Source organism: Phyllobates terribilis, unplaced genomic scaffold (genome assembly GCF_046119375.1).
Source record: "Phyllobates terribilis strain yellow unplaced genomic scaffold, ASM4611937v1 Scaffold_4__5_contigs__length_816908805, whole genome shotgun sequence".
In the NCBI taxonomy this organism is placed as follows: Eukaryota; Metazoa; Chordata; class Amphibia; order Anura; family Dendrobatidae; genus Phyllobates; species Phyllobates terribilis.
In genome coordinates, this window is record NW_027362764.1 from 743,815,378 (window position 1) to 743,839,782 (window position 24,405).

At 50.1% G+C, this 24,405-nt stretch overlaps 1 protein-coding gene across 1 annotated transcript in view; it reads left to right on the forward strand.

Moving 5' to 3' along the window:
• The first annotated feature begins 448 nt into the window (after positions 1-448).
• The window catches only part of TNFRSF11B (TNF receptor superfamily member 11b), a 39,196-nt gene continuing 15,239 nt past the window's right edge, over positions 449-24,405 (forward strand). The window contains exon 1 of the mRNA XM_073679828.1: positions 449-579. Within this exon, the coding sequence (XP_073535929.1) occupies positions 547-579 (33 nt within the window). The 5' untranslated portion in view covers positions 449-546. The remainder of the gene's footprint in view (positions 580-24,405) is intronic.

The following is a 24,405-nucleotide window of genomic DNA, read 5'->3' on the forward strand; positions in this document are numbered from 1 at the left end:
GTACATGAAAGCAGCTCCAGAACCACCATCAGTTCATGAAAGCAGCACCAGAACCACCGTCAGTACAGGAATACATCACCAAGCTTAGTACTGTACAGTGACCAATTGCAGTTTCAGGTTAGCTTAAATTTTATAAATTTTATACGCTCGTGTGACCTTGTATGGCCATATCACTATCAGGCTTTATATACACACACATATATATATATATATATATATATATATACACCTGGAAAATCCCATAAAGGGGTTAATCAATAAAGAAGTCACATTCCAAATTAAGTCACTCTGGAGGTTTATACACTGTCAGTCGCCATTCACAATGATTCGTTATTATAAGCCGTGGGACGTAACAGTTCTTGACCTCGGCGAGGAGCTTATTATAAAGAAATTGTTTGTTTTCATCAAAAGAAGGGGAAAAAAAAACAGTAGCTTCCTGTTTTGTGTCGGATGATGAATATAAAGCTATAAAACTTGGAGGTGGAACCCTCCAGCAGTCAGAGGAGAGCTGCGCTCCCAGAAGCTGAGGTTTGGACGTAGACCACAATGTACAAGCTCATTAGCTGCACGCTTCTGGTGGTGAGTACACACAGTCACATCCACACTGCTCGGCTGCGGCTGACGGGGGGTTTACTCAAATGAAGCTTCGGGGAAAAGGCACAAACTGCAAATTTGTTATAATGATTCAATTGCTGATTGTGAAGCCTGAAGAGAGGATAGAAAGAGGGCAGAGGATGGTGATTAACGAGAAATGTATGCGGAACGTTACTTAGATGTAGCAGAGCTGAGTTTGTTACAGTTTTAGCAAATATGGTTTATTCTTTGTAGATTTAAATGTTACACAATTTTCCTATTTCTCACGGCTTTCAACATCTCTGCTTGCTGTCATTCATTGTCTACTCCCAGTGGATAAAAATCAGTGATAGGTGCAGGGTCTGTCACAGTTACAGCAGAGATATCAGCGCCGACCACCATGACCAGCAGAGATATTTATTTTCCAATGAATAATCCTATTGAATGACAGCGAGCAGATTTCTTGGAAAGTGGAAAGTGTGCTTAGAAAGTTGTATAATACAAAGCATAACATTTATTTCCTACGGCTGGAATTTTTCCTTCCCTTCTTCCAAGAGCCATAACTTTTTTATTTTTCCGTCCCCATAGCCATATCAGGGCTTGTTTTTTTTGCAGGACGAGTTGTACTTTTGAATGACACCATTCATGTTATCATGTGATGCAATGGAAAATGAAAAAAAAAATACAAGTGCGTTGAAGTTGCAAAAAAAGTGCAATTCCACAATTGTTTTTTGGGTTTTTTATTTACCATGTTCACTATATGGTAAAACTAATTTGGCATTATGATTCTCCAGGTCAGTACGAGTACACAGATACCAAATATGTATATATTTTTTTCTGATACCATTTTGGGTTGGATACGATGTTTTGATCACTTTTTATTGCAATGTTGTGGCAGCCCCAAAAAATGTAATTCTGCCATTTAGATTTTTCCCCATCAGGTAGTTTACCGATCAGATTAATTTATTTATAGTTTGATAGATTGGACATTTTTGAACGTGGCAATACAAAATATGTGTATTTAGCTTTTTTTTTAATAGTTTTATTTTTAATGGGTGTGAAAGAAGTGATTTTTTTTTCAGATTTTTAAAAATATTTCTTTCACTTAGAACTGTAGATGTTAGTCCCCTTAGGGGACTAGAAGCTGCAATCATCTCATTGTTGTGCTATACACAGCAGTGTATCAGCACTGCTATGTATAGTGAAAATCATGGTCTCCTATGAACATCAGCCATGGCCTGGCTTTCACAGGAGAATCATCATGGCAAGCATTGAGGTCTTCTGCAGACCCCTGGATGCCATTGCAACCCATTGGAGCCCCCATAGAGCTATGCCCTAAGCTTAACTTACCTAGGCTGAGTTTGAGAGCCAGGGTTATATAGCACTGTAAGTATAGCTACTGCCTGATGGTAATATAATGGGTTAGCACAGTCCAGAACAGAGTCTATTCAGTAACAGCTTCAGCACTGCTACATCTGTATAAAGTGTCTGTAAAATAGAATTTTAGTAGTAATAATTGTATATATCTATTGTAATTGAGCAAACACTCTTTTAAGTCTATGAGAATGACTGGTGACCGTATAAATGCAATTTTATTAAGTACCTTGGAGGCAAAAATTGAGAATTATTTCACTTGATTCACAGATTTACCAGTCAATGCAGCAGAAAACTCAATATGTCCATTATTCTCATAGATTATGTCAAATTAATTCTCAATCTATTCTCATGTAAACTTTGCATGAAAAGCTGCATCTCCCCCCTCTCCCCTCTACCGTTTTTCCTTTCAGTATTTAACACTAGATTAATTTTTTGATGACTTAAAGAGGAACATAACTTTCATATGTTTTTAAAATAATTTTGTCCAGCAGGGAAAGTTATTAAACTTTGCAAATCATTTTATTAGAATTGTCTTCATTCCTGTAAAAAAAAAAAATGCCTGTAAGTGGCTACCAAACCCCGCTGATTGGCAGCTCAGCTTCCTGTGTACATTGTCAGCAAGCTGCCAGTCAGTGTTGGGGGCAGGGTTACACAGTTTGGCCTGACTGGTCTGTGTGCAACACTTAGTCCTCTAGTGATAATCTCCTGCTGATAAAACACTGATTGTATTGAAACTACAGAAAGCTGCTGATCAAGCTACACATCCCTGCAATCTGCATCTTTGCCCTTATATTACGCTACTGTCAGATTAAAACCTTCTGACAGATTCCCTTTAAAGTTACACCTTTATGATGGTCCCATTCTTTTTGTAATTTTGTGAAGCCATATGACTCCTCCTAAATTTTTCCCTGTATATCGGCATGGACATTTAGCAGCTTCACATTTACCTGTATTTACATATATTTGATTTCATAGAGTCCTCTGGGAAATAAATAGTTGGGATTCTCTATGGAACAGGCAGGCATAAAAACAGATAAAGCAAAGAAGCCCCCAGTATAATAATTGATACATGTTTGGGGGAAGAACCTGCTGCAGGTGTTGCATTGGGACCTAGGAGCTTCTTCGAGTTACGGCTCTACCTTTCTTAGTGGATGTGCTGGTGAGGAGTAATGAGGAACTGGACTTATACATTCTAGTGATCAGTTGGGTTCCAGATGTTGGACCTCCACTGATCTATCAGTTATAGCTCATTCAATAGCTAAGCCAGCCCCCTTCTATATCTACACAACTATAACTCCTGGATTTGCTTTTGAAATAAGATATGAGTCAGCCCTTTTCACTCACTGCTCTGGTTACGTAAGATACTGAAAATGCTGTCCAGTGTCAAGCACTTGACCGGAAAAAAGACAGCCGTGACCTGAGATAGAGTGACTACCAGAGGATCGGGGCACCCGACCTAATAGAACTATATTTTGAAGTAGAGTTGGTGCAAACCAATTCACGTGTCCCGTTCCATCAGCCACGACAGTGACCTGTAGCCACTGGACGGAAGAAAGACTACTGCCTCTTACCTGCTAAAGTCCACAACTCTTCTTTTTTTCAATCAGCTGGCCTGGTGCAACACCATCATTGCAGCATGAAGTCCATGTGACGTCAAACCAAGCCAGATAATCAAAAGAGGAGTCATGGATGCTGGCCCGTAAGAGGCGGTACTCCTTCCCCCATCCAGCATCTTAGATGCCAAAGTTCACGACTGTTCAGTTTTTAATCAACTGGCTTGACGCGACCCATATGTCACGTTGCGCCAGACCGGTTAATCAAAAGAGAAGTCATGATTGCCAGCAGGTAAGAGGCGTTACTCCTTCTCCCGTCTAGCATCTTATATGCCAAAATCCATGACTCTTCATTTTTTAATCAACTGGCTTGACGCAACGCACATGTGATGTTGCGCCAGACCGGTTAATCAAAAGAGGAGTCATGAACACCAGCAGGTAAGAGGCGGTACGTCTTCTACCGTCCAGCAGCCATAGACCACTGTTGAAGCCTATGGAAAACGTGTTAATAAATTTGCACCAATTCGTTGTATAACTTATGATTTATAGGTATATTTTTTTCTCCCTTTAATCTTGAAATAAAAGGCCATGATAGGTATGTAAACTGTATCTACATGGAAGACATTACGTCCTGGGCTCCACATCTTGATGAACCGTCTCTGCCCACAAACTTCTGTAACGTCCTAATTTATGCACCAGGCTCAGACAAGAATCTTTCGGGAAAATATAAGCTCAGACTGTTCCTTGTGTATTTCTGTTTGATGTCTGTGGTCCAGGAAGATCTACACTGAGAACTTATTAGAGACAGGGCAGACGGCCTAAATTAACCGGCACTGAAAACCATTGAGTGGAAAGCCTGGGTGACGGATCAGAGGAGCTATTTCCAGGTTCTGTAGAATCAGTGGAAGGGATGGAACAATCTTGGGCTTGTTGTTCACATCTTATTTAATATTCTTGTTTACTCACAGTTTCTGTCTGACGTAAAACTGCTCGTGGCAAAATTCTGAGTAAAACCAAACTGCATTCATGCCGACAGCTTAAAGGGAGTGAGACTTAGTAATTATCCCTAGTGGCAGCTTTTAGGCCGGGTTCACACGAGCGTATTTCATGGTCAGTGCATGGACCACAAAGCCTGGACTCACCAAAGGCCCTCCCGACCCAAATATACAGCCTAATAGACATATGTTTGAGTTGGGAGGTCCTCTGGTCAGTCCAGTCATTGTGGTCCTCATACAAACCATGAAATATGCTCGTATGAACCCGGCCTAAGAATCTGTCTACATGAGGCCACCATGCCTCGAGAGGAATTGTAGCAGAGAGCATTTAGAGGTCTCTACTGGACCCCTAAACGCCTCCGATGCCTCCAAGTTAACCCTCTGAGAGACCTCTGATCACGTACATAGATCACATAGATACTGCGGTCAGCACTGATCACATTATACATCAAAGAAGACACCCTATTTAATATCATGGGCAAAGCCTATGGTCTAACATCATGGCAAATGTTACTAGTGTGGCACCCCAGGGGTCTGGTTTCCACAGTAACAGCAATGTTATGTCTGAGAGCAGGTGGGAGGTCTCTTGGTCAGGGATCCTGTGCATGCCACACCTCCTGCCCAGTCCTGGGAGGGGAAGAACTTCCCCTATATAAACCTAGGGCTGAGGCAGGGTTAGAGAGTAGAGAAGAAGTAGAGACAGAGAAGAGAAGCAGATCTAGGAAAAGAACATCAGGAGCTCTGTGGGAGCAGTGCTATAAGGAGTCAGGGGCTGGCAGCTGCAGAGCTCGCCCTGACTGAGAAGCTATCACCGGACCCGGAGTCCGAGGCTGTGGGGACTAATCTTTACCCAGCAGCAGAAACCGCCCGGCAGGGGATTTCAGGTCCTCTGGCCAAGAAACCCGAAGGCACGGTCACACACGTGGGACCAGCACCGCCGTCGTGGAGCGGACGCCACTAGAAGGCCCCGAGTCACCGGCCATACGGGTGAGCACCACACGGTACACTCAGGGACATGGGCTACTTATACCCGCCTCTAGCAAGGTAGCCAGAAGAGTACAGTCAGTTTGGGAGGCCTACAACTCCGCCTGGCCAGGGGAGATCCCATCTGCTCAAGGACTGACCAGGCCCCGATCGCTAGCCAGTACTCCGGGAGGGTCTATCTTTATCACCAGTAAAGACCCTGAATTACACCGCATCGTCTCTGAGTGATTCCTGCTATCCCCATCATCCACGTCGGCTGCCCTGAGGCCATACCCCTCCCGTTGGGGGTGATACTATCACGCTGCACAATCCTACCACCGGCCTCAGCGGTCTGCCCTGCAGCGGCAGCTCCTTCGCTGCATTCAACGGGTGGCGTAGTCGTCCAACATCTACCGCTAATACATCGCCGCTCAGTTTGACTCCCTGGGCACGGACCGGGTCACCGCCACGAGACTACAACCCTCAACAGATCCGGCTCCGGGTAAGCTCCCGTGCGCGCGATGCCGCGCGACGAAGGCCCAGGGGTGCGTCAACTTTTGGCGTAGTCGGCAGGATTTCGTGCCCGCAACCACCGGGTACTGCGTGCCTGAAAAAGACTGTTCAAACTTACCTGTGGTGAAGATTCCCGCCATCCGGCGCCATCTTCCGCTTCCTTCCTGCCATCGGTGGAGTTTTCCCGCCATCCGGCGCCATCTTCGGCCTTCTTCCCGCCATACGTGGAGTTTTCCCGCCATTGGACGCCATCTTGAGGACGCCGCGCGGGAAGAAGAGGGGCGTGGACTCCGAAAGCGCGCGAGAACTGAAGCCCCGCCTCACGTCCGGACGTTGCGTAAGGTCCTGGAAGGAGCCCAGCAGACGCCGACGTCACAGGAGCGCGACGGAAGGTCCTCAACCCTGACGATCCACTGCGGAGCCGCGGCCTATGGAAGAGGATCATCGCAAGGTAGGCCACGGTCCACTAGGGGGGAGAAGGATGTCGGATACGGAGGAGAGCTTCACCGCTTCAACCCCCGCCAGCACTGCCGCTGTTGCGGTCATGCCTTTCACCATGCCCTATATCCCGGGGGCAGCCTGGCTACCCCAGTACTCAGGGGAGTCACATACCCTGCATGACTTTAGAGAAAAGCTGGATAGCCTCTTCCAGGTGTACCACCTCACAGAGGAGCAAAAAGTGAGCATCCTGGTGGCCCAATTAACCGGGGCAGCCCAAAGGGAGGTAAAGTCCTGGCCACCTGGGGGGAGGACTGTCGCAGGGATACTAACCCGGCTGAGGGACACCTTTGATACCCGCACCTCAGCCGAGATCAAGCTTAGATTCTACGGGTGCAAACAGCGGGCACATGAGAGTATAAGGGACTATGCCCTGAACCTACAAGAGGCCCTGAGAGCCATTAAGCAGACCGACCCTGACGGCGTGGGAGACGAGGACAGGCTGTTGACTGAACAATTTATAGAGGGTTTATATTGCAATGCCCACCGAACCCAGTTGCGGGCAATGGCCTTACAGGACCCTCATCTGGAATTTGCACAGTTCAAGGACAGAGCCATCCGGGTGCTTCGAGAACCGGCACCAGGTGGCGTTGTGACCCCCAGACGCCCCACTACCACTTACCACCAGGAGGCGGCGCCCTTGTCGGCAGGGCCTGTGGGAGCTGGTGCGCAGGCTTTGAACAATGACCCGGCTCCAGACCTGCACCATCAGGTCCAAGAGCTAGCTAAAAGCGTTGCTGCGCTAACCCAAACTGTGCAGTCTTTACAGGTTTCCACTCCAGGGAAGATCCAGCTGGCATCCGGACCGGAGGACGTCCCGTGGCGTCGACCAAGGAGGACCCCACCGGCCAGAGGAAGACCCAGCGACCGATACAACGAGGACGGACGACCCATCTGCCGCCGCTGCAATCAACCCGGACATATGGCAAGGTACTGTCCTTTAAACTGGCACAACCTGGGGTAGAGGGCCAACCCCCAGGAAAAAGATCACCAGGCCCATCGAACTGGCGCAACAAATATGTGGGAGGACGTCCAGTCTTACCCGTGGTACTGGATGGCATTCCTATGAGTGCCCTACTGGACACCGGGTCACAGGTCACCACCATCCCGTACGTGCTCTTCAAGCAGTACTGGAATGACTCGGATATCACCCGCTACCCTGACGACGACTTGAGTATCATCGCCAGCAATGGTCAGCCCATGCCACAGATTGGATTTAAAGAGGTGACCATTAAAATCGGTAGAGTCGAACTGGCAGCACAGGGACTGATCATTGTGGACATTGACAAACACGAGAGTCACCCAAAGATAACTCTAGGAACTAATGTAATTGAAAATTGTCTTGCAGAGGTGATTTTCCTTTTACAACAGGTTGCCAAGAACGCCAGCTCCGGCCAGCAGCGAGTGCTCCAGAAAGAGATCCGGGCACTGATGCGACGGCAACAGATAGAACTCTCCGGTGGTGAGATTGGTAGCGTAAGAATGTGTGACCCTTTCCCTATTGCCATGCCCCCAAAAAGTGAAATGATGATTTGGTGCCGGGCAGCTATTGGTCTGAGAGGTAGAGATTACCAGGCAATGGTAGAACCAGTTTACTCAGACAGTAGGCCCACCATTTTGACAGCACGGGGGGTGGTCAATGTACGCCATGGGAGGGTGCCCGTTCGCATAATAAATATCGGGAAGAGGGAAGTGTACCTGCCCCGGTATGCCACGCTAGCCAAATTGTATACCATCAATCAAAATTCCATACAGTCCGTAGAACCCTTGCCTCCATCTTCCCCGGAGGAAGGTAACGGCTCTAAAGAAACAATGGAGGACTGGTGTCAGCAACTACATTTGGGTACTGACTCCACTCCCTCACACCAGAAACAGGGAGTCTATCGGGTGGTTCAAGAGTACGAGAGAGTGTTTAGTAAACACCCGTTAGACTTCGGGCGAGTCAAGGGGGTAGAACACCACATCCCCACGGGAGACCATCTTCCCATAAAAGAGAGGTATCGACCCGTACCCCCTGCACACTACCAACACGCCAAGGGGATGCTTAGGGACATGAAGGAGGCTGGGGTGATCAGGGATAGCTGTAGCCCCTGGGCAGCTCCACTAGTCTTAGTCAAAAAGAAAGACAACACCATGAGGATGTGTGTAGATTACCGGAAAATTAACCGTATCACACACAAGGATGCGTACCCCTTACCAAGGATAGAGGAGTCTTTGGCTGCTAACTTCTTCTCTACCTTGGATCTCACTAGCGGGTACTGGCAGGTTCCTGTAGCAGAGGCGGACCGGGAGAAGACCGCATTCACCACCCCGATGGGACTTAGCGAGTTTACCTGTATGCCGTTCGGACTCTGCAACGCACCGGGAACCTTCCAACGATTAATGGAGTGCTGTCTGGGCCACAGAAACTTCGAGACGGTCCTGTTGTACCTGGACGATGTCATCGTATATTCCAAGACTTATGAGGACCACCTGAAACACCTGGCGGAAGTGTTCGAAGCTCTGGCAAGCTACGGCTTAAAGGTAAAACCCTCCAAGTGTCACCTCTTGAAACCAAAGGTGCAGTACCTGGGACACGTGGTGAGCGCTGACGGAGTGGCTCCCGACCCTGATAAGATCACCGCAATTAAGGAATGGCCAAGTCCCTCCAGTGTAAAGGAAGTGCGGCAGTTCCTCGGGTTGGTAGGCTATTACCGCAGATTCATCCCCGGTTTCACCAAAAAGGCAGCTCCTATGCAGGACCTCCTGATAGGCCAGTCCCGGAAGGCCAAGAACCAGAAGCCGCCCTTCAAATGGGAGAAGTTAGAAGAAGAGTCCTTCCGCCAGCTGAAGATGGCCCTCACGGGGGATGAAATCCTGGCGTACCCTGATTACAGCCAGCCCTTTATCCTCTACACCGACGCAAGTAACATCGGGCTAGGAGCCGTACTGTCCCAGATCCAGCAGGGGAAAGAACGAGTAATCGCTTACGCTAGCCGAAAACTGCGACCCACCGAAAGAAACCCTGAGAATTACAGCTCATTTAAGCTAGAGTTCCTGGCAGTGGTGTGGGCAGTCACCGAACGCTTTAAGCACTACCTCGCTTCTTCCCGGTTCACCGTGTACACGGATAACAACCCGTTGACCCACCTGGACACGGCAAGACTCGGTGCCCTAGAGCAGAGATGGATGGCCCGTCTGTCCAACTACGAGTTCACAATCAAATACCGGGCAGGACGCTCCAATACCAACGCGGACGCCCTGTCCAGGATGCCAAACCTACCGGACGTAGGAGAAGATCCAGAGGGACTGGAAGAAGTCGAACTCCCCGCGTTCCACCGTCATGGGACTATCCAGTATTCCCATCGGGTAAGGAGTAAGCCGCTACGTTTAACCCCTTGCCTCACTACAACTGGGAGGAAACGCAAGACAGTGACCCTGCCGTCCGGCTGGTGAAGGAGATGCTGACTCGGCCAGAGGCTCGCCTTGACCCAGACGCTCCGGAGGAAGCCAAGCAACTGTGGGCTGAGAAGAGTCGACTGTTCCTTTACAAGGGGAAGTTGTGCCGTAGAATGGTTAACTCCCGGACGCAAGAACTAATCTAGCAAGTAGTGGTGCCACGGAGATACGTAGCCATGGTGATGGAAGCATACCACGACGGGGCTGGACACTTCGGATGGAAGAAGCTGGAGTTCCTGCTGCGTGGGCGGTTCCACTGGGTAGGCATGAGGGGAACCATCGAGAGGTGGTGCAGAGACTGTGGCCCGTGCAACCTAAGAAGGAAGGACCGTGCCAGCCAGAAGACTCCCCTGCAGTCCATCGTCACCCGGCAGCCGTTGGAACTGGTAGCCTTGGATCATGTAAAACTGACCCCAAGCAGAAGTGGCTACGTCTACGCGTTAACCATTGTGGATCATTACTCCCGGTTCTTGGTTGTCGTCCCCGTTAAGGACTTAACGGCTCAAACAGCAGCTAGAGCCTTCCAGCAGCACTTCTGCCGCCCACACGGGTACCCGGACCAAGTGCTGACGGACCAAGGACCTGCCTTTGAAGCGGAGGTCTTCCAGGAATTCTGCAATCTGTATGGCTGCCGGAAGATAAGGACGACACCCTGTCATCCGCAAACTAATGGACTTTGTGAGAAAATGAACCAGGTGGTAATGGATCTCCTGAAAACGTTGCCCCTGGAAGAACGCAGTCTGTGGCCTGAGAAGCTGCCCGATCTGGTGGACCTATACAACCACATCACGGTAGGTTCCACCAACTGTACCCCGGCTTACCTAATGAGGGCGAGACCTGGTAAGTTACCTGTTGACCTGGAAATGGGAGTCCTGACACCCGAGGACACTTCACCAGAAGCAGACTGGGACACAGAGAGGCAGCAGCAGTACCGGAAAGTACAGGAGAGCGTGGAGCGAAGTCTCTGTCAGGCTAGGGAAAGACAAGAGAAAACTTACAACCAGTATGCTCCCGCTGTTCCCCTGGTACCCGGAGAGCAGGTCTTGAAGAGGAAAAGACGGCTCCACAAGTTGGACGACCAGTGGGAGAAGGACCCGTACACCGTACTGCCCTCAAGCCACGAGAACCCGAAAGTCTGTACCATCAGTAAAGACGGAGGGGAGACCATAGCCATTGTATCCCGGGATCACCTGAAGAAGTGTCCTGAACAGCTACGGAACCCTGAAGAGGAACAAGAATACCATCGACCCGTAGAGGAAAGGGAAGATATGGTTAGTACTGTGCTCGGAGACTTCCCTCGGTCCTGGACTCAAGTCAATGGTGCAGTTGTGGTACCCGTCCTCACGTTCCTCCAACCAGCATCCCAAGTGCCTACGGAGCAACAGGTAGAGCTGGAAGAGCAGCCGGTCCAGGAGGCAGCAGACTCCACACAAGCAGAACAGGAGGATCAACCCTCTGCTCATAGTGAGCCTGCCGTACCCCTAGTGAGCCAAAGAGCCCGTAGACAGCTGCCCAGTTTACCCTTGACAGCTCCTACACCCTGTAGTTCAGGGCCAGACAGTCAACTCCGTAGGTCCACTAGGGCCACTAGAGGCCAGTTACCCGCACGTTGGAGGATTTGAAGTGTTTAAATTGTTTTATTTGTGGTCACCTGTCTGTTACTTGTAAATAATTATGTGTTTCTAGTTATTTTTAGGAGTCCTTGGTGGATTTACCGGGAATCCTTGTACAATTGGTTGGAGCGTAACCCAGGAATGGACTAAAAGACTGTTAAGGACTCGGGGCAGGACAGACCCCTACCTGGTTACGTCTCCCTGTTTTGGTGAAATGGACACCTTGCTTTTCTTCAAAAACTGCACCCGGTTGCGGACACGCCGTGACCATCTTTATATGTTTTTCTTATTGTACTATTATTGTTTATACCTTGTTATGTTTAAAAATATGTTTAGTCCTGGAGTACTAAATTTCACTAGGGGGGAATGTGGCACCCCAGGGGTCTGGTTTCCACAGTAACAGCAATGTTATGTCTGAGAGCAGGTGGGAGGTCTCTTGGTCAGGGATCCTGTGCATGCCACACCTCCTGCCCAGTCCTGGGAGGGGAAGAACTTCCCCTATATAAACCTAGGGCTGAGGCAGGGTTAGAGAGTAGAGAAGAAGTAGAGACAGAGAAGAGAAGCAGATCTAGGAAAAGAACATCAGGAGCTCTGTGGGAGCAGTGCTATAAGGAGTCAGGGGCTGGCAGTTGCAGAGCTCGCCCTGACTGAGAAGCTATCACCGGACCCGGAGTCCGAGGCTGTGGGGACTAATCTTTACCCAGCAGCAGAAACCGCCCGGCAGGGGATTTCAGGTCCTCTGGCCAAGAAACCCGAAGGCACGGTCACACGCGTGGGACCAGCACCGCCGTCGTGGAGCGGACGCCACTAGAAGGCCCCGAGTCACCGGCCATACGGGTGAGCACCACACGGTACACTCAGGGACGTGGGCTACTTATACCCGCCTCTAGCAAGGTAGCCAGAAGAGTACAGTCAGTTTGGGAGGCCTACAACTCCGCCTGGCCAGGGGAGATCCCATCTGCTCAAGGACTGACCAGGCCCCGATCGCTAGCCAGTACTCCGGGAGGGTCTATCTTTATCACCAGTAAAGACCCTGAATTACACCGCATCGTCTCTGAGTGATTCCTGCTACCCCCATCATCCACGTCGGCTGCCCTGAGGCCATACCCCTCCCGTTGGGGGTGATACTATCACGCTGCACAATCCTACCACCGGCCTCAGCGGTCTGCCCTGCAGCGGCAGCTCCTTCGCTGCATTCAACGGGTGGCGTAGTCGTCCAACATCTACCGCTAATACATCGCCGCTCAGTTTGACTCCCTGGGCACGGACCGGGTCACCGCCACGAGACTACAACCCTCAACAGATCCGGCTCCGGGTAAGCTCCCGTGCGCGCGATGCCGCGCGACGAAGGCCCAGGGGTGCGTCACTAGGCGCTTACATGCGCTTGGATATACTATAATAGTATTAATAATGACGTGTCTCATAAAACGGAAGAAAATGGAAAACATTGAAACAAAAATGTAAAAAAAAAAACATATTAAATTTCTAGGTTGGAGATTTATCAAAACTGTCTAAAATAACCCCCAAAAAATGGCCTTGTTGCTCAGGGCAACCAATCACAACACAGCTTTTATTTCACCAAAGTGTTTTAGAAAATGAAAGCTGAAATCTCATTGGTTACTATGGGCAACAAAGCCAGGTTTCCTTAGACACTACTTTGATAAATGGATAACTGGGGCCTATGTTTTTAATTCATTAGATAATTAGACATAGTCAATAAAACTGCATATTTTAAAAGAACCTGTCACTTGCCATAAATATGTATTTTTTCTTCAACCTGGTGTAAATGTCGCTGTTCTCCTGGTTTAGCTTTTGCCCCTGCTCCTTTTCGTTTCCTTAGATGTGGCCCTCCCTTCCCTCTATATGTAAATCTATTTTTTTTATCCAACTGGGTGTGTTGGCTAACAAGACTAGATTAACATACAGGTAAAAGGGGGCCATATCTCAAGAATCGAGAGGCACAGGAACAAAAAAAAATTCAGGAGAATAGTGGAATGAACACCAGGTAAAAATACATATACGGTATATATTTATGGTAAGTGACCGGTCCTCTTTATTATTTTATAGGTTTAATAACATGTACAATACATTTACCTAATTAGTGTAACTGTATTAACTGGGATTCCACCATAAATTTTGTCATTTTACCAGAGAAAAAAATGCAACAAGCTAATTTTTCTAGATATTTTGATGCAAACTGAGAACAAAAATTTTAAACAGTTTATGTTCAAATATATATTTTTTAACAATTTTGTACTTTTTTTTTTTACACTGAAAAAATGGTCCAGCACACCAGTTTGTATAGATGCAATGTGTAGGTGCAGATTCATACTGTGGCCGATAAAGGGAACCTGTCATGTGAAACAACACTATTAACCTACAGATACGGGGTTAATCTACAGGTTAGCATTCTGACACTATGCGGCCGCTGCACTGAAAGCCCCGCTGCCAGGAGGAAATTAACTTTATTCCACCTGGCAGCCTTCCAGTAATAGGGAATCTGTGCATTGAGAGTGACAGAACCACCGGCACTGACTGACAGCGGGCTATGCACAGAGCGGTGACTGAAACAGTTCCGGCGCCACCACTATGGCTAAAAGTTGAACTCTATCAGTGACAAAAGATGAAACATTTGCACGGCAAGTAGTTTTGACATTGCTGTGCATATGTTCATGTCACGGGAGTTTCAGGTGTGACAGACAGTCGCTCTTGATCCAGCTGTAGAAGGTCATTGCGCTTGGCTCTGCAGGCATCTTCTTGATCTTTTCATATTTGTAGTGTAGCGATATCCTTCTCCTTCTAGGACCTAGCAGTGACCTCCACCTTCTGCTGCTAATTGACACACCCTTTCTGGATGTTTAAATACCTTCAGTCTCTGCAGAGAGTCGCCGGTGATAGCTCTATTTTCCTCTGTCCAGGCTTGAAGTACTAGTAGTCGGCTAGTGTCTTCTTGGAGTTCCCTTGGAGGATAGGTGGTGTGATCTCTCTGGTGTCTTCTCAAGCTAAGTGTTTTCCCGTGTCTGTTTACCCGTTTGTCTTTAGTTGCAGTGGGGGCTGACTAGTGCTCACCCCATCCCCTCCCTACCTAGGGCCTATCGCTAGGGGCAGTTAGAGATTAGGTTTCCTGCTCGGCGATAGGTGCGGAACCGATTTAGGGACTTTAGGGGAGTCAGGGTGTTGTCACATCTGCCTAGGGGTCTCCACTCCTGCTTTCCCTAATGTTTGGGCTTCCTTCCCCTCTTCCGGTTGTTCTGCACTTAGTCTTTCCCTCACCTTGTATGACAGTTCATTATTTTTTTTAGGTGGGTTCCAGGAGGAATTGTCCAGAAAAAAAAACAACAGGTGCACATACCCTAAAACTGGATATAAAATCTGTATAGTATTCGCCATGTGTGAGCAGCATGTATAATTATGTAGACAGAGATACAAGTGAATGGGTTCATGGAGGGTCACAATGTGTCTGGTTGACAAATCACTCTGGTCTATGGCTGTGTTGCGACATCGCATGTAATGATTTCCTACAACATCACGTTGGGACCTGAGATTTACCACGACTGCAATACAGAATTGCAAATGTTTACAGATGCGTTTCATTTTCTGTCTCTGGTTGCAAGTTGCGCAAGACTCACTTGCCATTGACGTCAATGTAAATTACATGCAACTTGTCTGTGATCTGACTTTTTTTTTTTTCAATTTCTTTGACCCCCAAATCGCAGTTATAAAATAGTTGAACAAGTCACAGACAAGTTCCAGAAATGTTTTTGGTGGCACGACTTCTCATAGAATTGCTGTAATGCAACACAAGTCGCCCTGTAGCTTCAGCCTTAAGTGGGTTAACAATAACTAGTTAAAGACATCTGTGGCACCCCTGCGGGTTCAGTCGCCACAGAGGTACTGCATCTCACCCAGAGGTGTGGTATCCCACTCTCAGGTAAGGATGGAGTACTGCCCAGGAGCCTAACACCTGCATCCAACACTACACTACTCCAGACCAGCAGGAGGGGCAAGATGCGTCGCTTCCCTGCTGAGCCCTGACCCTGGCTGGAGTGGGGGGAACCAAGAGAGAGGGAACCATGTAGTGGGTGTGGGTGGAGGAAGAAGCTCAGGGGAGCACTTGAGAAGGAGGATATAAAAAGGGGAAGCCAGAACAGTCTGAGGGAACAGTGAGGAGAGAGAGTGTGAAGCAGAAGTTCTGCAGGAGCCATGCTCAGGAGGAGGGCCTAGTGAGAGAGGCCCACTACAGACTAAAGAGATGAGAGGAGCAGGAAGGAAGGCTCCAGAACAGAAAGGATCCCAGGGGCACGGGCAGTGCGGATGCCACCCGTGCGCCTGAACCCACCAGGAGTGGAAGGATCAGGCCACAGAGAGGGGACCGGCCCCTAAACTAGCAGAGTTCTTCAAGTCTCAACTAGATAACCGGATGGTGCAGCATTTCAGGTGCTGCAGCTGACGCGCCCCCTGGGCCATATTCTTTAGGGGGAATATCCGGAGCCGGATCAGATGGGAGTTGTAGTCTTCCGAGTGGCTGTGACCCGGTCCGTGCCCAGGGTGTCAAACTCAGTTGTATGTGGCAGTCCTACAGATGTTATTAAGTTCTTTATTGTCGACTACGCCACCCGTTGTATTGCGGTCACTATGGCCGCCGCTGCAGCAGGGTCCGCTGAGGCTGATGGTGTAGGTGCAGCTTTTGATGGTATAACCCCCAACGGGTGGGGTATAGCCTCAGGGGGTCAGGTGCAGAGAATGGGGGTTGTGGTGGTGCAGCATAGATGTTAAAGGAAGACAGAGTCGGGTTATGCAGTTAAGGGTATTTACTCACTGCTGATGTTCCGGTCACTCCAGCTTCAAGTGACCTCCCGAGCCGTGCTGCATCCACCAGGTCCTGGATCCAGCCAACCCCCAAGCGAGTCCGGAGCGTGACCCTGAGCTCTCCTTCTGTCCTTTCTCTGGCCGTCCCCACTAGTGATCCACCCAGGTCCAGCTCCCTCGGGCCTTCTGTTGGGAGACCCTTGGCCTTGGGTTCCCTGACCCTCCACGTGGTATGCCTTCGGGGTGGATGTGGTGGGTGGCCGTGGCAGACGCTGCCCACGGCCTCCGGTCTCTGGCTGGGGTGTGTTTTTGCCCCCACCAGCTTGGGTTCCGGTACCCTGATGCCGACTCTTCACCCGTGGATTGGATTTGGGGTCTCAGAGTCCTCTCTTCTCTTTCCCCCTCTGGGTCTCTCTTGCTTTCTCCTCTCTCTCTCTCTGGGGCTGCTCTGCTCCTCTGCTTCTTACTTCTCTGCAAAGGCTGACAGACTGACCCTGTTCTTAGTTGGTGCCCACCTTATATACACCCTCTATGTGTGAGCTCAGGTGACCAGCACCCAATGAGCTCCTATCTTTACCCAGGCTGCTCCCCCTATCTGCCCCTACACTACTTGGGATGTACCACCCCCCTCCCACTCCAGCCAGGAACAGACTCGGTCGTACCTGCACATTTCTAAGTGGGAGTACCGTCGGCCTGTTCCTCGGAAATGGGATGTGTGTAGTGCATGCAGCCTACCGAGCTCAGTTCCACACTCCATCCTTACCCGGGAGTGGAATATCACACCTCTGGGTTGAGGTGCAATACCCCTGTAGCAGCCGAATCCTCAGGGTGCTACATTCCCCCCTGGTAAATCACAGCACGTCCTCGGGCTGTAAGACATAACACCAAAACATACAAATTTTTGCATAAACATATAAAACATATAAAACATTATATATATATATATCAATATAAAACATTCTCGTCGCCTCTTGTTTCTCCTCCGGTCACTGTGCAACTGTTGACCGGGCAAAGTGCGACAGTTTTTCTAGAAAAATGGTTTTCCTATAAAACCGGTAGGGGGCGCTTTAGGACGCGCAACTATATACAGGGATATGGCCGCTCTCAGTCCTCGGCCAGTTAAGGAGGGAAAGGGAATGGCTGCTCACAGTCCTCAGCCTGTGGGATTAAGGGTAAACGGGTGAACAGTTCACTCAGCTGGTCCCAACGGGGACTATATTAGCAATAACAGTTTCTTTATACCCCGATCGGGTAACTATTTACAGCACCTACTCCGCTGTACTCAACAACGTCTTCCTCCTGCTCCTTCTTTGGGGTTCTCAGCTTCAGACCCGTCCGGATCCTCTTGCTCTTCCACCTCACATCGCAGCTCCTCCTCTGTCAGGCGATGCACATGGAGGGCGTAAGGTCCTTTGGCACACTTGTGCCGGGTAAAGGTGACCTCGTCCCCGATATAAAGGTCACGACTTCTGTGCCCCTCCGGCAGATGGGACTCCACATCTCTGCGCGTGACAAAGACGTCGCCGGGGGTGTTGTGGTCTCTGATGAAGCCCCACCCATGCTGCATGTTGAACTTAATTACAGTCCCGGTGGTGCGGGGACTGTGCGCTGCACGGGGGTCCCTCCTGGTTCGGCTCTTCTGCTCGGCGCTCCTTATTTGGGCCTGTTGTTCCCGGACCCGCCTCTCTCTCCGCTCCCTCGCAAACTCCTCGAGCTGCTGTCGGCAGCACTCAGCACGCTCCGCTGCAGCTGCCCTGGTTTCTTGAGTGAACCCCATTAGGTCTTCTCCGGTGGGGTCCCACTCAAACTGGGTCTCTTCAAGCGGGGGCGAGATCCTTATCACGGGCTTCGGAGCCGGAATCAGGGGTGCACACATGGCCCCAACTCTCCTCTGGTGCTCCAGTTCATAATATTTCTGGGGCCAGATGAAAGGCTGCCCGTCTGGCCACGTGTGCTGGGCAAACAAGTCCTCTCCCAGACGCGGCACCCTTGGTTTTACGGGTGCGGGCGCGGTGGTGGTGGCGCCCGGGTTGCCCAGGCCTTGCGGCCAGGCCTGGGGCACCTGGAAGGTGAAGGGCACCGTTAGGACGGCGGCGCCCTGGGCTACCTGGCCTTGCGGCCAGGCCGGAGGCTCCGCGGAGGTAGGGGGTGCTGTTGGTGATGCGACGCCCGGAAATTCTAGGCCCTGCGACCAGGCTGGTGTTACTTCCTGTTTTGCCACGCTCGGGGTCGGTGCGCATGGCGTCACAGGGGTCGCGGCGGCGGCTTCCGGTTGGGGCCTAGTCTGCGTCGGTGACATGGCGTTTTCAGGCACAGCAGGGGGACTTTCGGGCTCTGTGACGGGGAGCTGGGGCAGGTACGCGGTTTCCCGGTTTGGGGTATAGACGTCCCCTTTACCTGCCTCCATGCGTTCGGCTCCCTTCTCGGCGCCGTCTCCGGCCTTGGGTCCTCCCGCGCCATCCTCAGAGGCGGTCTGTCTCCTCATCTTGGCTGGCGTGCTCCGGGTCTTGGTTTGCTGGGCCATCTCTCGGCTCCACTCCGCCAATGTCTCTCGCTGTACCCGGGCCATCCTCCGTGCGAGGCCCTCCAGGGCAGTCTGTGCACACTCCCGGTCTCGGGGGAGCTGTGCAAGGACCTCCACTAGGCCTAGTGGGGTCGTGGTTTCCAGCAGGCTCCTGACCAACGGGTCGGTGCTGCTCTGCTCTTCTTCCAGCAGGCTCCTGGCCAGCGGGCCGGTGCTGCTCTGCTCTCTCGCCATCTCCGGGTGAGCTTCTCTGCTACTCTTCTCCAGGCTTCCTGCCTCCGGGTGCGCTCGCTCTTGACTGCTCCAGGCGGCACCCATCCTTGTTCTCTCCTTTCGTCTCCTCCCACTTCGAGGGCGGTCCCGGGGCCACTGGGTGACTGTCAGCTCCAGGGGCGGTTCTTTCACGCTGACAGACACCTCTAGCATCACAGTCTCTGTTGGTGGGGGCGGTTTCCACTTTTGGCGCCATTTTCGGTCCTGGCCCACGATGGGAGGTGGCCTCTCGCCACCCTCTGGCACGCCCATAATGGCGTCCGCTCTTCCAAGGCGGGAAACCTTTGGAAATGGCGGGAATCGCTTCCCAGTGGCGGGAAACTCTGCAGATGGCGGGAAAAAGTTGTTAATGGCGGACAACCGGCTGGAATCGATCTGTGATGGAGTCCGATGGCGGGGACCCTCCGGAACCGGCAGGAGACTTCTTTTTGAGGTAAACTTGCACTTTTCTTCAGGCACGCAGTACCCGGTTGTTGCGGGCACGTAATCCTGCCGACTACGCCAAAGTTGACGCGCCCCCTGGGCCATATTCTTTAGGGGGAATATCCGGAGCCGGATCAGATGGGAGTTGTAGTCTTCCGAGTGGCTGTGACCCGGTCCGTGCCCAGGGTGTCAAACTCAGTTGTATGTGGCAGTCCTACAGATGTTATTAAGTTCTTTATTGTCGACTACGCCACCCGTTGTATTGCGGTCACTATGGCCGCCGCTGCAGCAGGGTCCGCTGAGGCTGATGGTGTAGGTGCAGCTTTTGATGGTATAACCCCCAACGGGTGGGGTATAGCCTCAGGGGGTCAGGTGCAGAGAATGGGGGTTGTGGTGGTGCAGCATAGATGTTAAAGGAAGACAGAGTCGGGTTATGCAGTTAAGGGTATTTACTCACTGCTGATGTTCCGGTCACTCCAGCTTCAAGTGACCTCCCGAGCCGTGCTGCATCCACCAGGTCCTGGATCCAGCCAACCCCCAAGCGAGTCCGGAGCGTGACCCTGAGCTCTCCTTCTGTCCTTTCTCTGGCCGTCCCCACTAGTGATCCACCCAGGTCCAGCTCCCTCGGGCCTTCTGTTGGGAGACCCTTGGCCTTGGGTTCCCTGACCCTCCACGTGGTATGCCTTCGGGGTGGATGTGGTGGGTGGCCGTGGCAGACGCTGCCCACGGCCTCCGGTCTCTGGCTGGGGTGTGTTTTTGCCCCCACCAGCTTGGGTTCCGGTACCCTGATGCCGACTCTTCACCCGTGGATTGGATTTGGGGTCTCAGAGTCCTCTCTTCTCTTTCCCCCTCTGGGTCTCTCTTGCTTTCTCCTCTCTCTCTCTCTGGGGCTGCTCTGCTCCTCTGCTTCTTACTTCTCTGCAAAGGCTGACAGACTGACCCTGTTCTTAGTTGGTGCCCACCTTATATACACCCTCTATGTGTGAGCTCAGGTGACCAGCACCCAATGAGCTCCTATCTTTACCCAGGCTGCTCCCCCTATCTGCCCCTACACTACTTGGGATGTACCACCCCCCTCCCACTCCAGCCAGGAACAGACTCGGTCGTACCTGCACATTTCTAAGTGGGAGTACCGTCGGCCTGTTCCTCGGAAATGGGATGTGTGTAGTGCATGCAGCCTACCGAGCTCAGTTCCACACTCCATCCTTACCCGGGAGTGGAATATCACACCTCTGGGTTGAGGTGCAATACCCCTGTAGCAGCCGAATCCTCAGGGTGCTACACAGCCAACAGCCACATCTAATCGCTAAAAAGGTGACCATAGAGGACCCAGGGGACAGAGAAGATGTCGTCCGACAAGGTCCGCGATCACCGGCTTGGGACACTGGGTGTGAGGCGCAGGGTAGGGGGGTGAGAGTCAGCGCAGCAAGACGACCGAGGAAGGCACATAGAACGGGATCCCGTTTAAGTACTCCTGAGATACTTGAGAGATTGCTGAACCCCTTCCTTGGTGAACGCAGGACGACGTGGGAGGTTACTCTAGTACTGGTAGCCTGGAGGTCAACAACTGTGAGTAAACCTTGAAGACTGCACCCCACTGTGTCCTAGCATTATTATCTGCACCATCCCCTGCACTACACTGCACAGCAACATCTACCTCATCATTAACCATCACAGCACCGCTCTGGAGCTTAGCTCTACCTGTGGAGAGCTGAACCAACTCTGCTGCGACACCATCAGCTCCAGAGAATCAGCACCACAGCGCCGGCCCCATGTAGCCGCATACCACAGGTGGCGTCACGAACATTAACTTTAAAAACTATATTCCCTTTTCTATAATCCCCTTTTATTGACCACCCTGGGTCACGGACCGGGTCACTGCCACTGTGACATCCCCCAGCATCGACCGGGCCCGGCTACCGAGTACCCCACGGCCCAGGGGGCGCATCACATCACCACTAGTGATGAGCGAGAATACTCGTTACTCGAGATTTACGAGCATGCTCGGGTGTTTTCCGAGTATCTTCAGCGTGCTCGGGTGTTATGTTTTAGTCACTCTGTGCTCATGATTTGCGACTGTATGACAGCTTTAATACATGTGAGGAATGCATGTTTCTTAGGCATTCCTCACATGTATTAAAGCTGTAAAACAGTCGCAAATCATAAGCACGGAGTGAGTAAAACATAACACCCGAGCACGCTGAAGATACTCGGCGAGCACCCGAGCATGCTCGCCGAAAGGGTTAACATAACATACTCGCTCATCACTAATCACCACCAATGCTAAAAAACAATCTGGCTGAGCTCACAGCCTTTAAAATGTAATTAAGAAATGTGGGATTCATATTTTAAATCCAGAAATTGACTAATCCCCAAGCGCATGTATATATAGAGCTGCGGGACTTCCTCTTCACATAAATTACTGAATGGGGTCGTTACATTTTATAACAAACAACAAGAACATAACATGTATTATATCAGAATAAGAGACTCTTCATCAAACAAAAACTTCCCAACTCCCCAGACAAGTGGAGAACAGATTATTAAACTGAAAAGCATGATTAGTAATTTAGTTCCTACTGGCCGTGTTCTGATCGCTGCGTATAGCAAAACCTCACATGAACAGTGTTTTTTCAATAGAAATTAATAGGAAAAGTACTTTTAAATAGCTGGATACTGCCAGAGTGGAGTGCACAGAGACTGTCTGAATCATTATAGTGAATGACTCTGAAGTGACCGCGGGCAAGGCCGCGCATTGGTATCTATAATCTGGCCCAGCAAGATCCCCACACACAGACTCCATCTTGATAACCGTATCTTTACTCGTATACATTTTTAACAGCAAAGAAAAACAATAAATGACAACAGTAAATATGCACAGTAATAACGTGTAGTGATAAGCTGCCCCTCACTGTCCCTACTCACACGTTACCAGTCCTTTACTCCAGAAGGATGTGTCCCCCGTCGCAGGCCTGTCTGTCTTTGCAGGAGGGCGTCCCAGCCGGAGAAAAAAACAGGAACAACAAATTACGCTGAAAGGAGGGAATACTTCGGCCTCTCGCCAGAGGACCCGCTTACAGTCTCTCTGATCCGGATAGCAGCTTTGGTGGATCCCTTATGTAGTCCACACTCCAGTAGCAGGGAGTGTAATAGCAGTATCCCTCAGCAGTGAAGAAGCTGGGGAAGGCCCCGAGGATATGGTGTCAGGTAAAAGAAATCCCGTTGAGAGTCTCTCCTGCGCCACACACGAGGGCCTGCACACAGTCCTGGCTCTTTTCACAGACCACAGCAAACTCCTCGCGCGCTTTTTTCTGCTTCCCAGTTTGGTCACATGACTCTCTAGGGCCGGACACAGGAGGCTCAGTCTTTTTCTGTCATCACACCCTGCGCAGGTGCAACCTCTGGCCACAAGGTGGCAACATCATCCTGTGTAATCACTTCTGTAACAGGCTCTATATCAATAATCACAGAACAGCCAGAGCCTGCCAGCTCACTACAACTCCATCAGTGGTTCTCCCGGAATCAATGTTTTCAGGCTTCAGATGGAAGCCCCAGTGGAGCCACAAACATTTTGCAGAAATATAATGTGATCATAGCCTAAAGGCTCCCATACACTGATGTTGGATGAACCCGCCAAGATCGATGGGTGCGGACGATGGTCTAATGTGTATTGGGGTGCTGGCCGACTGATGGTCAGGAGAGATGTCGATCACGCATGTCCGATTTCGGACTGCTTATCACATTGTTATCCATGATCTTAGCCACCGGCTGACATGTCATAGACGCCTTCTCATAAAGAACACAGGAGCGCTCGGTCAAGTAAGCGCTCCTGTGTATGGGAGAGTCAGCTAAGATAACTACTGGATGAACAATCATCTGAAGCATTGTTCTTCCGACAGAAATCTAATGCATATGGCTGCTTAAGAATGCTGAATGTCTTACAATTCAACACCTGCTAAGTCCCATTAATGTTGAATTAAATGACTTTCAATGGACATCCTTAATAATATATAATGGGTAAGATTTACAAGTGAGACTCAACATAGTTTTTTATTTATTTGATTAAATCACTGTTTCCTCCTTATTTAAAGATGGGGAGTCATTTTGCTTGAAGTGGGATAGAAGTCTATAGAATTCAACGTTTTTTTTTACCTTTGACTTACTGTTGCTCTTATTCATTCTTGTTTGGACTACTGTAACTCTCTACTAATCGGTCTCCCTCTTACTAAACTCTCCCCTCTCCAATCCATCCTTAATGCAGCAGCCAGGATCATATGCCTCGCCAACCACTACACCGATGCCTCTATAGGGTCCAATATAAACTTATCACTCTCACCCTACTCGTGCTCTCGGTTCTGCTAAGGACCTAAGACTAAAATCCTCAATAATCCGAACCTCCCACTCCTGTCTCCAAGACTTCTTATGTGCTGCCCCAATTCTCTGGAATGCACTACCCAGGACAATATGATTAATTCTCAATACCAACAATTTTAAGCATAGCCTAAATACGCATTTCTTTAGACTGGACTATCGCCTCTCCTCACTTATCTAACTATTCCCATTTTGCCCTTACAAAACTTTCTTCCAAATCAGGACCCTTGTAGCATCTGTTCACACACCCTCCATGCACTTAGTAGCCCTCCGCGTCTGTACGGTACCCATACTGGCTGGGGACCAGATCATGTAGCGTTATGTGAATACCCTATTTATTATATTGATGGGTGGACCGTAAAATACGAGCACTTTTTACTATTTACCTTTCATAGCTCCCCTCCTTCTCATAGATTGTAGCTTGCGAGCAGGGCCCTCGCTCCTCTTGGTATCTGAGTTATGTGTTATTCTGTAATGTCTTT